At 35.6% G+C, this 15,279-nt stretch overlaps 1 protein-coding gene across 1 annotated transcript in view; it reads right to left on the bottom strand.

The window, feature by feature from the left end:
- The window catches only part of LRP1B (LDL receptor related protein 1B), a 739,603-nt gene that overhangs the window by 237,159 nt on the left and 487,165 nt on the right, over positions 1-15,279 (bottom strand). The window contains exons 17-20 of the mRNA XM_061354354.1: positions 13,318-13,434; positions 8,065-8,145; positions 6,083-6,250; positions 4,862-5,044 (exon numbers count right to left, since the gene is read on the bottom strand). Coding sequence (XP_061210338.1) covers positions 4,862-5,044; positions 6,083-6,250; positions 8,065-8,145; positions 13,318-13,434 — 549 coding nt within the window. The remainder of the gene's footprint in view (positions 1-4,861; positions 5,045-6,082; positions 6,251-8,064; positions 8,146-13,317; positions 13,435-15,279) is intronic.

Here is a 15,279-nt window from a genome sequence, read left to right on the forward strand (position 1 = left end):
TGAAAAAAACAGAATTGCACAGACACAAGAAAACAAAGCTGCATGCATGATGTGTTTGTGGTTTATCATTACATGAAATCACAAGTGTTTAAAAAAAAGTGCCCATATTCTTTATTATCTTGACATGATCATTGATTTTTATATATTATTATAACACAGCAGTAGAATGAAAGCTAATGGAAAATACCATCATCAAGCAAACTAACCAGATCCCAAAGTAAACTGGCATTGCTTCCAGTAGAGCTCCAAATCTGTTTTTTAATCTTTTATACATACAAATGTTTACAGAGCAAATCAGTTTTACTGCCTTCCTCTTACTCTAATGAAGATATGTTTTATAATGAAAGATTAATCTTCTACTACAATAGCTATGACATGTTCTTAAGTAGAATATATATTCAAGGAAATAATCTTTGCCAAAATTCTAAAGAGACGCACTTAATGACGTATTATGACCATCTTGAAATAATTCTTAATACTCACTTAAGTATTTTTGCTTTACTGACTGTTAGTGAAATTTACATTTTTGTTTTCCAGGAACATTTTTAGTAAAATTCCATCATATATTAACTGTCTCAATGCATCCATCTGTTCTTTTCCATGGCTTTTTCGTGTAACACAAAAATATACGTAAAGTAATGAATCAAAATTTCTGAAGCAAGTAGTATGTGGGAAAGCCAGATCAAAATGCTTTTCCAACATTTTCTATTTCCTACAAATATTAGCAAGTATATATACTGTTCAGTCTTTGTTGAGATACTGAGCACAGGAAGTTTTTCAACTGATTATATATTTTACTGTAGGAAAACTACTTTGATGGAGCGTTACTGCATTCAGCTTCATCTTACTCTTAATTCTTGCTGCCTACAGCTGTAATGCCTTCCTAACTTACAGAATGGTCTCAAGCTCATTTCCATCAAAATGAAAGAATGTTCTGACACATTTAACTAAATGTCGTGATGATAAATTGATGATCATCCTTGTCCTGAGACTTAGACTGAACTACATTCTTTCATGAAGATGGTAATTTCTGTGTCTTAAAAGCTATTAGTAGACAGCAGATATTTATGCATGTCTCCTGGAAGAGAAGGAAGAAAAAAACTCAAGGCCTAAATAAAACAGCTGTTGCCACAGAAAACAAAGGAACTATGAAATGAGAATAAAACCAGTACTGGAGCAACATGCACAATTTTCTCGTTTACTTGCTATGGTGTTTTCTTTTTATTTAAATTCTTAGTGTCAACGAAATCCACTTCTCAAGTTAGAAATTTCATCATTTTGAACAAGCAGTATGTTCAAAAGGGTTATTAAAGTAGTTGTACAAGATATACAGCTCTAAAGATCTAATGGTGAGAGAGGAGACAGAGCAGGCAGGGAACAAGTGGAAGCAATGCAACAGGGTAAAGACACCTTATGAGCAATACTCTTTCCACTCTTTGAACTCCTCCATGCATCCTGTTCTGATGTTCTTACTAAATCTTCTCCTTCTTAAAAACTCCTCTCATGCTGTATCTCTCCACGGTAACCCTTTCCTCCTCATGAGCACCGACAATCTGTAGGGCAGCCCTACCAATTTCTTCATCAGCTTCTTTTCAGTATTGACTTCTTTCCATTCTTCTCTATTTGTTGTATGCTGGTATCTTGACTCTTACACTTCCATCCATCCAGTACAATTGCTATTGCTCTCCTCTTCCAGTATCACTGTGATGACTACCCACCCCTTCACTTCCTCTCTATGTACTTATGTTCCACACCAAAAAAATCCTACTTCTTCCCTCATCTTCCCTGCCCCCCACTCCAGTATGTTATTAACATATGAGATCATGTGAGGAAAAAAAGGGTAAAATAATAGCCCACAGGGTAGCAATAAAAATGCTAAGATACAAAATTAAATGTTTCTTGAAATAAATATAAAAAGCAGCAAGTATGACAAATACACATTGCAGTTGAGATCAACTGCACTAAACTGAAGTATATATGGCTCTTGCATTTTTCTTAAAAAAGTACTTGATTATGATCATTAGAGTAATTAGATACTTTCTAACTGAGACTGCAGAGATTCTGTTCCTGGTCCAGTAATACAAACTTTAAAATAGTGAGATGGAATTAAAATGATAGATTTATGTAGTGCATAAAACTGAGCCTATAATTTTTGGAGGACAGAATCAGAATTTAAAATAGGAAGTTAGCTCTTCGTCTAATCTAATTATGTCTTGTCTAATGTAAAAGAATACTAATCTAATTTAAAAGTATAGAAAATAACTGTCTAGAAGCAGCCCAACAGTAGTCAATCACAATCGGGTATTTATTGCATCTCAGATACTACTGCTGTGCAAACTCTACTGTATTTTTCATCACACTTCACCAGAAACAACCATGTAACATTCTTGAAAAAATTAGAAATGTCACTCTGAAATCTGTTCACTCAAGTGCTGTGCAGCATTTTGGCTGACTTTGGACATCACAGCGCAAGAACTGCACAGGTCGGAAAGTTCCAGTGAGACCAACAAAAATACTAAAGGTTTAAAACGTCTAAAGTAAAACCAGAAGATATGCAAGCGGAAAAAAAGTATTTGTTTATTCAATAAATAATGTGGTTAAGGAGACACATGACAGACATCTTTCATATTCAAAAGACTTTTATACTGGTGAAAAGATGAAGAAAACTAAAATTGCAGTAAAGATTCAGATGACTTATTAGGAAAAAATGTTCAGCTATTTAGAGGCAAGTTAGAAGAAGGCTAGCTGTATAAGTTATAAAATATCCACTGTTGGATATCCTTAAGTGTGTATCAGAAAAGGGGCTAGATATGATGGGTTCTCAAGAGTACCATTAAACTAAAGCAGATAAATCTTTGGCTGAAGGCTGACAAATGCTGAAATTGCAATATGACATTCATGTCTGTGGCATTGTGACAGATTAACCACAGCCAACAAAAACTACAGTAAGAAAAGACCCTGCAGCTACTATTTACAGCCATAAACCTAAAAAAAAAGTAAGCAAAAAAGTGGGCAGTAACATTTCACTATTGCTGTTCTCACTGTCACTGCCCTCAAAATGTATTGGCTCTTCTCCCTCCCCACCCATACACATGTTCCTACCCAGACCCATCATATTCTTTATTAGGAAACCAGATGACACGACCAAGCACTCTAATCAAAGAATTTGCCATTTTCTCCTCGTATGAGCAATTCTCGTAAGTGTGGAAGCCAGACAGTATTATTTCTTTAAATAATCTACAGAGAAAATTATGTGTATTCTGAAACCTGAAAGAATCATGACAGAAACTATTTCTCAGAAACCCATTACTCCTTTATTCTACTATATGAATACTACTGAAAATTAGCTAAACAAGAATTTGCTTTTGCTGTTTTCTCTTCCAATGCATTACTAACATTCCTGCTCCAGAAAAGTGATTTTGCTCCTTCCCAGACTGACAGAAGAAAAACAGTGAAAGAAAAAAAAAAGGATTAAACTATTACAATTGATTTCTAAAGTGATGCTTTCACACAACCAATAAGCTTAATTTCATCTTCCTCTCAATCAAAACCATATACCATTGAATTTAACAAAAGCCTGATGACAATTTTATTGCTGTATTTATATGTGGCAGCCAGAGAAGTCGTATTTCATGCTTCTTCCTGTAAAATGACTGAGGTATTGCTGTCCTTGTGCACAACTACACATAGGTAGGTGTGTAATGAGGCAATGCAAGTTTGAGACTTTTTCCCCATTTACGCACCAGGAAAGAGAGAGTACCAGGGAAAATGTGTATTTCCTGTGTTAGGGTTCCTATTGGCCTACTTCAGAAAAACAGACCTATTATAAGTGAATAATCTTTTTACTTAGTGAAGCTGCTTCATTTAACAGCTTCTTGTTCTATACATCTTTATGGAAACTGTAAGAACACAAGGAAATGTTTTCTTTAGACAAGATTCAGTATTCCGTATTTATTTAACCATACATTATGATTTCTAGGATTTAAAAATCCAAGTAGCACCAAACCTCCAAGCATTTCTAAGACTTCCCAAAATAATTCACATATTAAAAATGCATTCTGTTCACACTGTAGATCTGAATAAAGTATCTTACATCCACACATATTCACATATACTTTTGGACAGAGTTCACATGAACAGCCTGCAACATCTACCATGCTTAACTGGAATACAGGCATTAGAATGGGTTCTTCTCTCCTGTAATAATTATAGTTGCCTAATGGCAACAATAGTACTGCTTATTATATTTTGAATTACATTTTGCTTTGAAAGTTATTTTACTTCTAATACTTCATTAAGCTTTGAAATAAATTATTAAAAGATTAACACATTGCTGACATGCATTAATTTCTTCCTAACTGGACTGCCCCTTCAGAAAATGTTCCATCAAAGCATTACTTTGCAAAATATCCTCATGTAAAGACATGTCACATTCTTTTCACAAGTTTTAATGCAGTACACTTAGCAAAATTTTATGGTCTCATTTCCAGTGCTGCAGTTCTAATTCTTTGAAGTCTTCTAGCTAATTTATACCATTTAAATCAACTCATTTTTAGAGCCAAAGTTGCAAAATAGAAGAAAATTCCTGGACTTTTAAGTACCAATAAATGGTAAATTTAAATATTTGGCTTGATGTATTATCACACACAACAGTTTCAGCTTTAAGTAATTTCAAACCCCATCCATTTTATATCACAAATCATTAAACAGGTTAGGAGAAGTATGTTAATAGTATTTTTCTGGTATGACTGCAATAAGTAACATCACCTCACTAGTATTAAGCAGTATTCAAATAGTATTCACACAGACAGATGCACACACAATGAGTGAATGACTGCAAAACTTATATCCAAGCTCATACCTGTACTCTTGCAGGAAAACTTTGTTTTTTCATCACACAGTCGTATAGTTCCATTACAGCCTTTTTCATCACTACCATCTTCACAGTCCTTTTCTCCATCACATCGCCACAACTCAGGAACACAGCTCCCATCAGGACTGCACTGAAACTCCTTCCCACTGCATCTTCCAGTAGAGGGAGTTTCTTAGAAAATAAGAAATTACATTGAAGAATTTGCTCATATGTGTTTCTTCCATGCCAAGACTACAGTGACTTAGAATCCCCCTTCCTAACAAAAGCCAAAATCAAATGTACTCAAGCATAACCCTCAAAACTCACTATTCCTTCTTAACTCATCACTCCAGCACAAGCTTCAAGATAAGCTCTTTCTTATTCTGCTCTTTCTCCTCACTGCCATTCCACCACAGACTCAAGGTAAATATCAATTTGTTGGTGGTTTGTTTTTTTTTTTTTTCACTGCTGTCAGACAAGAATGAATTTAGAGATGTAAGGAGGACCAAGGCTGATAAAAGTTTTCCGGGTGCTTTGTAAGCCCATCCTCACACCACATTCCCTTCATTCTACTCTTTCCCAAGAAGGTGTACGTCCTAGTGGACCAATAAAATTGTGTGTAATTACTTTGCTGTGGAAAAATCCCTATGAGAAAAATAAGAGAAAAACATTCTTCCACTCTTATCTGATTATTTATTATCCTTTGCTACAAGCATCCTCCCCTTCTCTCCCCATCCAAATTAATACAGTGCATGGCATTGAAATGGGACTGTAGTCTTGTTCCAACATCTTTATGCTTCAGTAAGACCACTGAAAAACAAAACAACAAAACCATCCCACACACAACAGAAAAATACAGATTAACAATAAGAGTGACTGCGTAAAAGCCCCAGAAAATATAAACAGCAAATGTATAAACAGGAATGTTGCTTACTGTCTCTTTATCTAGGCAGTATGCATCTCTGACAAGACAAACATCATGTTTAGTACAATTTAGTGAGGTAAAACTACAAAACTTCTCTCAGTACAATACCCAGTCCGCTTTCAAATGCATTCTTCTTCTATGATACGCTTCTCTATTACCATTTACACTTGACGTATTTTCCATACTAAGCTTTACCAAGGTTAAAAGCATTTTCTTTTTTTCATTGACTAAAGATGGGTCCTTTGTATTTATAACAAAGTATTCTCTGTGCCTGTATGTATGTAAGAAGAGAAAAAGCAACTAACCTTCCTTGCTGCAGTTTGTTTTGGTTTCATCACTGAAATCTCCACAGTCATTGTCTCCGTCACATGCCCAATGACTTGGAATACATCTACCATTATAACATCTGAACTGATCAGCAGAACACGAGTGAACACAGCTCAGTTCATCACTTCCATCACCACAGTCATCATCTGCAAATATTATTATTTTAAATATAATGATGATAAAAAGATAGAAAGAATATGAATAAAATATATGAGGAGAAAAATATTTCCAAGAAGGCAAGACAAAAAAATAACATCCAGTAAATAAAATAGCATGCTTGCTGCCCGCAGGCATAGGGTAAAATTATTTCCAATGCAAGTAATTCTTTAATTCACAAACAGAACTTCACTCTGCCACTTTGGATAATCTAAAATCTTACTTACAGTTATTCAGTCACAGACACCAGCAAGCACAAAAAGGCTGTGGATTTTCTTAATTTCTTTACTTGTGTTTAACTACCCAGGCTTCTAAACAATATTCTCAGTGATTCATTAAGTTAACTTGGACATTTAAGGACATTCACAAAGCACTTAGAATCATAGAATCGTTAAGTGTTGGAAAGGACCTTAAGATCATCAAGTTCCAACCCCCCTGCCATGAGCAGGGACACCTCGCACTAAACCATCTCACCCAAGGTCTCATCCAACCTGGCCTTGAACACTGGCCAGGGATGGCGCATTCACAACCTCCCTGGGGAAACTATTCCAGTGCCTTACCACCCTAACAGGAAAAAATTTCCTCCTTATATCCAATCTAAACTTCCCCTGTTTAAGTTTCAACCCATTACCCCTTGTCCTATCACTACAGCCCCTAATGAAGAGTCCCTCCCCTGCATCCCTATAGGCCCCCTTCAGATACTGGAAGGCTGCTATGAGGTCTCCACGCAGCCTTCTCTTCTCCAGGCTGAACAGCCCCAACTTTCTCAGCCTATCTTCATATGTGAGGTGCTCCAGCCCCCTGATCATCCTCGTGTCCCTCCTCTGGACTTGTTCCAACAGTTCCATGTCCTTGTTATGTTGAGGACACCAGAATTGCACACGATACTCCAAGTGAGGTCTCACAAGAGCATTTCATATAAACCAAAGTGAAAATCTGATGTCAGAACTTCTTTTCAATAGTACTGCAAATGTTATTTCCAGGTACTTGGAACAGTGCAAGGTGGAGGGAGATGGCAGCATATAAATAATAATGTTGGAATGTAGTTTCCAGTTACTCTATGTTTTAGTCATTACAAAAATCTTAAAGACAATTCCCACAATTTGGTTGTTATTGACAAGATAGGGAAAGACAAATATGTCAGGTAAACGCTAGAGGGTCTCCTTGCAGAGAATTTGAGCAAGCACACTGTGATAATTTGGAGAATCTGTCCATTTACAGCTATGAATTCCTGTCAGCCATATAAAATCTTAATAATAAATGCTATGGTGGATAAAGAACCAACCCAATGTTATTAGGACTGGCATGACATCACTCCGCCATCAAAAGCTCTGAAGAAAGGTTAATTTTAACAGCTGTCATTCAAATATGTAATCTGTCAGACAAAAGAACTACATTGCCTTAGCCATCCCTCTCGAGCTATAGTATTTATTAAATTAAACTCACAACAAAAAAAATCAGATACTTCAGTCCCTGGAACTATTTTGTTTTCTAAAACTAGAAAATACTTTCATAATCAACAGCATTTTTTTTTTTAAACAATCAAAGTTTAAATCACACTTTATGATACAGAAAATACTGTTTGTAACTATTACCATATCATTCACTGTACCATTCCTTCTGTGAAGCTTCAATATTGCTGCTTTCTAGGTCAGGTCAGCAATTTAAAAATGCTGCATTTATTCTTTGACCACTTACAAAACAAACTAGCAATATCAGCCTCAGAAGAAAAGAGTGGGTATCAAAGCAATATTTATGCAAGATCTACCATATCCATTGCAAATATAGAATACCTGATACTTGCCTGAATCACAGATCCATTTGCTGCTAATGCATCTTCCATTTTTGCATATAAATTGACTTAGTGGCTCACACGTTGGGAATTCTGTGGAAGTGTTAAAAAAGAAATAAAAACTATTTAATGTATATCCTCTTTAATAATATTCTTCCACCTTCTTACGTGCATACATTGCACAAGTGTATTGTATGAAATATTTTCAACTGACAGATATTTATCTAGAGAAGAGAAAAATGTGTAACACCAAAAAGAGAGGATAAAAAGGTTTTTAACTGTAAATACTAGTCCAAATGCTATCCTTCTTCAACACAGACCACTGAAATGCATTATTCTTTGACATATAATATGGTCCTACATTCCCATCAGACCAGGGCTGTCTTTGCCACTGAGCATGCTAATATTTATGAGCAATTACTAGGCTTGATGACTGATACAGGCCATATTTTCAATGTATGTATTTAAATAAAAAAGTTCTCCAACTGTAATAGCACTGCCATTATAAGATGGAAAATGGAAGACTACAAAATAAGAAAGTTCCGAGCAAAAAAACATTCAAGAAGAAGTTATTGTACACAGACATTAAAAATTTCCAAAACTGTGGTGTCAGTATTTACAATTATTTCCTCCAAGGATTCCACTAAAAGTAGTAGAAAACTGAGATAATATAATTCATAGGGACTGGTAAAAACACATCTCTGTGTAACATAGATATGTATTTAATATGCTTATGCACAGGAGAAATGTTTTTTTAGCTTTTTCTTCTAAAAACTATCATACAGCTCATACAATTAACGTGTTAAAGAGTGCTTGCACCCATTCAGTTTGGAAAACACAAAACCAACTTTACAAAACCTGGCAATTCGTAAGAAATAATGTGAAAGTCTAACTTGATTCAAAAGGAATAAGGAGGAGCCTAAATTCTCCATAACGACCGTCAGAACAGTCAGACACCTCTCAGTAACTGACACTAATGCAAACCAAAGATGACAACATGGCCAATCTGCCCGAACTGCTACTTAAAGGCAAGTTTGTCCTTCACTGAAGGGTTTCAGGTTGGAAGTTCTTAGACAGGACAACTCAAATGCAATAGAAATGTCCAAAACGGCGCACAGTCCTCCAGCCGCACCAAAACTGCCCAAGCTGAGAACAAATCCCCAAGTGTATTCCTCAGTAAGCTGCTCTAGCTACACTGGATTGTTCCTAGTGTTGCTACAACTGAAACAACAAGGATTTTGACAATTACGCCATGTAATTAGTAATGAAAAGGTTTTCTAAACTTTTAAACTATGCCACATAAATGTAAAATTTCCTTAGGACAAGAAATGAATTAGTCTCCAAAGTCAATAAATTTCTGTTTGCTCTCTTTGGTGCAGAAAATGTTTTAAAGTTAACCGAAAAGATGGCTTAGCTTTTGGTTTTGGTTTTTGTTGTGTTCTTTCGTTTTGTTTTAAAAATCCAGAGGGAGTTCTGGGTTACATTCATGCATGAACTACCAAACTAAATCAGCTGTATCAAATAGTAAAATTTACAGATCACCAAAAACATTGAAACACTAAAGTGATTAGTCTACTTCAACACAGAAAAGGGTGAGAAGTTGACAGTGATGACAATTACACTCTGTCAATTACTCCTGGAAAGTTTTGTAGGTTTTTTTGTGGAAAAAAATACACAATAAAATACCAAAACCCAGCACTTTTTGCTCTCAGGGGACAACAAAAATCTATTCTGAGACAAACAAGGCAAATGTGCAATTATGATAGTACTTAGCTACAGTATATGCTTTATGTGGTTCAAGCAAAGCTTGCAGCCATTTTTAATTCCGCTTTTTAGCTGTTGAATAATTTTTTCCATAAATTTAACTCATACATTAAATGTAATATTCCTGTTTGCCATACATAAATGCCTTCATGAATGACTACATGAATGACTTTCCATTCATCTAACCAAGACCTGTATAAAAGAGACAGAAACTAATTAAAATTAATTGTGATTATCCTGGCCACCACCCATGTCATGATTCTCAGCCCATTACAGTCTTTCTAAGGAAGTTCTGCAGTATCACCAGTGTTTGCTTCTCACAGCCCGTCTCCACCATCATCTGCAGCTCCCTCTCACACCCTAGAGGACCAGCACAATAATTTTCTCCTGTTGTCCCTATGGTCTCCTCAATACTCTTTTCCTTTCCTATGTTACAGAAAAGAGATGCACATCTTGTAGCTGATTTACAGCCATCTCTGTGCCAATGTCCTGAAAACAGAGAAAGCAAGAAAGGAGTCTCTTGAGCTCACAGAGTACCCTCTCTACAGTGTAGGAACCAGTCTCATTTCTGTCTGCTATCCAGCTGTATCGTAAAAGCTCCAGTTTTTGGTACTTCTTTCACCCTTCTATTTCTGAGTGCAAATGTTATAATAACAAACTGATAAACGTATGGACAGAAAAAATGATTATGACTTGTTTCCTTTAGGAAAGCAATAATAAAATAAGGATGGTCTCTTTTCAAATTTTCTTCAGGAATGTCATGCTTCTTCACAAATCTGGTTGTATCTTTAGAAAGAGTTTATGCATTTCATCTTTGCAGTCCTGCTCACCCCAACTATATGCCAATATAAACATGCTTAACTTATTGAATCAACAGGAGCCTAAAGTTTACATAGTTAAAAGCTTGTGCAGTTAAAAATCAACACTTTGCAATGGTAACAAAAAGCAAACCATTGTTTTACTTTTAATATTAAAACTTGTGAATGAAAGAATTTAAAACTGTTTCATAGAAGAAAATATATATCACTGAATAGAATAGCCAAATAAATGCCATTAGCATGCCCATTAGCCATCAAATCAAAAGGGACAATGAAAAATGAAGTATATGACACATTTGCACAACCACAGTATTTGAGGAAAAAGAGACAAGATTCTACAACATGAAACATACACAAAGTTTGGCCAAACTGAAAAACAGCAGCCCCCCAAAAAAGGTTTGCAAGTGTTGGTTGATGAGAAGCTCAAAATGACTAGGCAATGTGCACTCACAGCTCAGAAATCCAAAGGTATCCTGGGCTGCATCAAAAGTAGCATGACCAGCAGCTCAAGGGAGGTGATTCTCCCCATCTACTCTGCTCTCAGGAGACCATACCTGCAGTACTGAAGCTCTGAGGCCTCCAGCACTAGAGGGACATGGACCTGCTTGAGCAAGTCCAAAGTACCACCAGAAAGATGCTCAGAGGGCTGGAGCACCTCCCCTACGAGGACAGGCTGAGAGAGTTGGGGTTGTTCAGCCTGAAGAAGAGAAGGCTCTGGGGAGACCTTAGAGCAGGTTTCAGTACCTAAAGGGGATAACAAGAAAGCTGGAGAGAAGCTTTTTAGAAGGGTGGGTAGGGACAGGACAAGGGGGAATGGCATTAAACTGAAAGAAGGTAGATTTAGATTACATATAAGGAAAAAGTTCATTATTGTGAGGATGGTGAGACACTGGAACAGGTTGCCCTGGGAAGCTGTGGCTGCCCCATCCCTAAAAATATTCAAGCCCAGGTAGATGGATCTTTGAGCAACCTGGTGAAGCGAAATGTGTCCCTGCCCATGGAAGGGAAGTTTGAACTAGATGTTCTTTAAGGTTCAACCAAACTGTTTTTTGATTCTATGAACCAACTGCTGAATAAATGATCTGAAGAAATATTCTGTATCACTGACAGAATACCAAACAAAACTCGTAGGCAGAAATTACAAAAATGAAATTAACATCTTTGTACTGATAAGACGCCTGAGAACAAAGGGTAAAGCTAATCAGGTAACTATTATCGTACCCAGTGCCACACTGTACCATTGCATAGAATGCTATAAAGATTGAAAAATACATGTTCAGTGGGATCACCTAGTCTATATCTGTACGTAACAGAACTTACTTGATTTGAAACATGGCAATTAGATGTCTACCTTAATAATATCCACACTTTTAATATCATAATAGTTTTATTTTTATTTAGATTTCATCAAATATGTAATCTATTTTGAACTAACCTATCAGACACCTATTACTGTCAATGTAAAATCAGTTTGCTTTTTTCTGGTTATACCTCTACTAAGTAAAAGGAGGTCAGTAACAAAAAATAAGCCAAGAGAAAGCAGGTGAATGTTCCAGGAAACATAGCTTTTTAAATGTTAAAATCCTAAAAAATCCTGAATGCAATTAGACAAATAGGAGATGCTGAGTATTACTCATATGGAGCTAAAAAGGAACAATTCAGACTCAACTAAAAAGTATCATCTGGTTGTCAGTCATGAGCAACTTGTAATTAAACAGATTTAAGGGATTATGGATGGAGAGAATTTATTGATTGGATCCTACATGTTGCCTTCCATAGATTCTCAGGTAACTGAGGTCCTGGAGCTTTATATTTATGGAACACAGGGCATCATGGAGTCAACCTATGACTTTCGTCTATGCATTTAGTTTGTATTTTTTTCTTGCTCTCCACTGCCAGTGATTCATAGGTATTGAGATTTTTGAAGGAAAATTGTTACTGGTAATAGAACTCTAGTAACTCTACCAAAAAGTTTACAGCTAAGAAGTTTCAAAAAAAGAAAGACCATGCTTTTCCATCTACACTGCTTTCTCCCTGATTAAGAAACAGTCTCTTGTTATGTCTGAGTAAAATACAAGTTTAACTACTAAGCATCCTAAGAAGTACACCCTTGATTTCAATTTGTCTGTGCATAACCTGTCACTTCACTTTTACAGGACTGGTCCTAGTAAAATAATCAGTCTGTATTCTTTCTTGAAAATTCTTGAAAATTCATTTCAAACCATATCCTACTATATTGTGCTGCACTTACTATTCATATTAATAAGTCAAGTAATATCACAAACATTACCTTGTAAACAGGGAACACACCACGATACAGTATTCTGCAGACAGCTCATTAACCCTTTTGCTCTCAGACTCACAGCACTTACCTGAGCTGCCAAACAGATGAAGGCAGTCATGCTGACCTACAAAAACCTTAATTGTTTGGAAGCAGCTGATTAGAGAGAATACACCTCTTCTTGCAATATCTCAGTAAAGCAGCAATTAGCAGAGCTGCTGATACTCTCTTATGTTATAAAAAAAAAAAAAAAGACTACTTTTTCCTGCAAAATACATCAGAATAGCCTTCTATTCAGACCTGGCAATTCATGTGAGAGATCCTTAGATGTTTAACTTTTTAAAGAATAATTTTACTTTTTCCCTGAAAATAAACAAACACAAAACACCTCAAAACACTCACCACAGGATGTCATTTCATCAGTTTCATCTCCACAGTCATCCTCCCTGTCACACAGCCACGACACTGGAATACAGCGCCCATTCCCACATGAAAACTGGTCCACCTGACACGTTCTTGCTGTCAAGAAAAAACACTCCAAAAATACAAGGGAAATGGACTCAATCTGTTAGGGCTCTGTATGTAGAAGTTAGGTGTCTGTATATGGAAGCTGCAAGTCTGGAGGACATCTCTTGACCTACTGCACGTTTTACCAGATCTGACTACACATAATTAATCTCCGAGAAAATTGAGGTCCTCTGCAGTACTGTATTCTACCTATGTTAGGTAGATTTCTTAGTGGTTTCTCAAACATATGAGAACATGAATTTTTATATGTAATACAAAACTAAGTGGTAGAAGAGCATCAAAAAGAGCACAAAAATATTGTTAGTTGTAAAGTTGAAGTAAACAACAATCAGCATAAAAAAATCTAGCAACTGAAATATTAATAAACTGTATTTCATAAACAATGTTCTAGTAAAATTATTATTTACACAGAAAAAATGTAATATACAAAGTGTGTGATGTGCCTGGCCTCACCATTCTTATAATCCTTGCCTTTGCAAATACGCAACTGTAATGATCCATTAAACAAAATTAGGTATGTCTTTCTTCTGAAGAAATAAAGGTCACTAAAAGAAACCATGCTATCTAACTACATAAATTACTTTGAAAGCTGACGAACAGTAAAACTTCTATAAAAATAGCATATAGATGACATTACTTGTAATTTGTATTCAAAATGTGAACCTGTAACTACAATGCCAGTGACAGCAACATGGATTTGGATTTCAAATTTAAGCTTTTAAAGTTCATCCATATGTGGTTTCACACTTTAAAAAAAAAAAAAAAAAAAGAAAAAGAAAAAGAGGAAAGAAGACTGACACATCAGAAGCCCCAATAACCAAAAGAATATTTCTTCATTTGGTATTATCAATTGCCAGTTTCATTTTTCTTCACAGAAATAACACAAAATACAATAGAAGAATGTAAGTTTCAAATATTTCAAAGGAGTATTTTTTAAAACATGAATAGTGTTTGCCACAGCAGGAAAAAAAGGAAAAAACAAGAATACAGAATTCAATCCATAGCCAACTGACATTAGGATAAAAAGTATGGTCTTAAATCCAACTCTTACCTTACAAGAAAACAGTTGAGTATCAAAGGATATCAAGATGTATGGCAATCCACAATAATACCATAGAGGCAATATGTACACACTAGGTCTGCAGCTTTGCTAATGTGCTTTTACCTAAATTCCACAACTAACGACTAGACTGGTTTTTATATGCATGAAAATTTAAATTGTTCACGGAATATTTTAATACACAATGTATGCTGTCTATCCCTTCATTTCAGTTTAAAATAGTCATCAGCTCACTGATGTGTATTTTGTGTATCAGATATTTAACGATTGTTTAGTGTACTCTACCAAAAAGCACTAAACATCATTTCCATACAAGAAATGGACTGACTTCCATGATTTACTGCAGTGGAATCAGTAAACAATCTTCATCTTGACATTTCCTTAAAAATCCACTAAACAGTTAATAACTTAGAAATGAAAACAAATTCAAGGTACCAAGGGAAACTTAGCAACTAATTATGCTTTTGTCAGCATAAAATTAAATTTACTGGTGACATGGTACCAATCATATCATATCATATTAACAAAAAACCCCACCTAACTGCCAAAAAAAGACCGAGCAGGGAAAATTTTGTACCTAAGCAGTGCTTTGACAATCAACCCATATGGATAGACTAAGTGCTGAATTACTTTGGAAAGCACAGTCAAGAATAAAGATTAAGAAAATACAATTTAATTTCCAGCCTCAGTGGCATAAAAATCTGAATTAATTTAAAATGTCAATAATTAGATTACTAGTAGCAGACTGATTCAGCTCAGACCAGTTTTGAACTGTT

This window comes from Neopsephotus bourkii, unplaced genomic scaffold (genome assembly GCF_033783945.1).
Source record: "Neopsephotus bourkii isolate Nb327-2 ecotype Australia unplaced genomic scaffold, CSIRO-AGI_Nbou_v1 NB_730, whole genome shotgun sequence".
Classification (NCBI taxonomy): Eukaryota; Metazoa; Chordata; class Aves; order Psittaciformes; family Psittacidae; genus Neopsephotus; species Neopsephotus bourkii.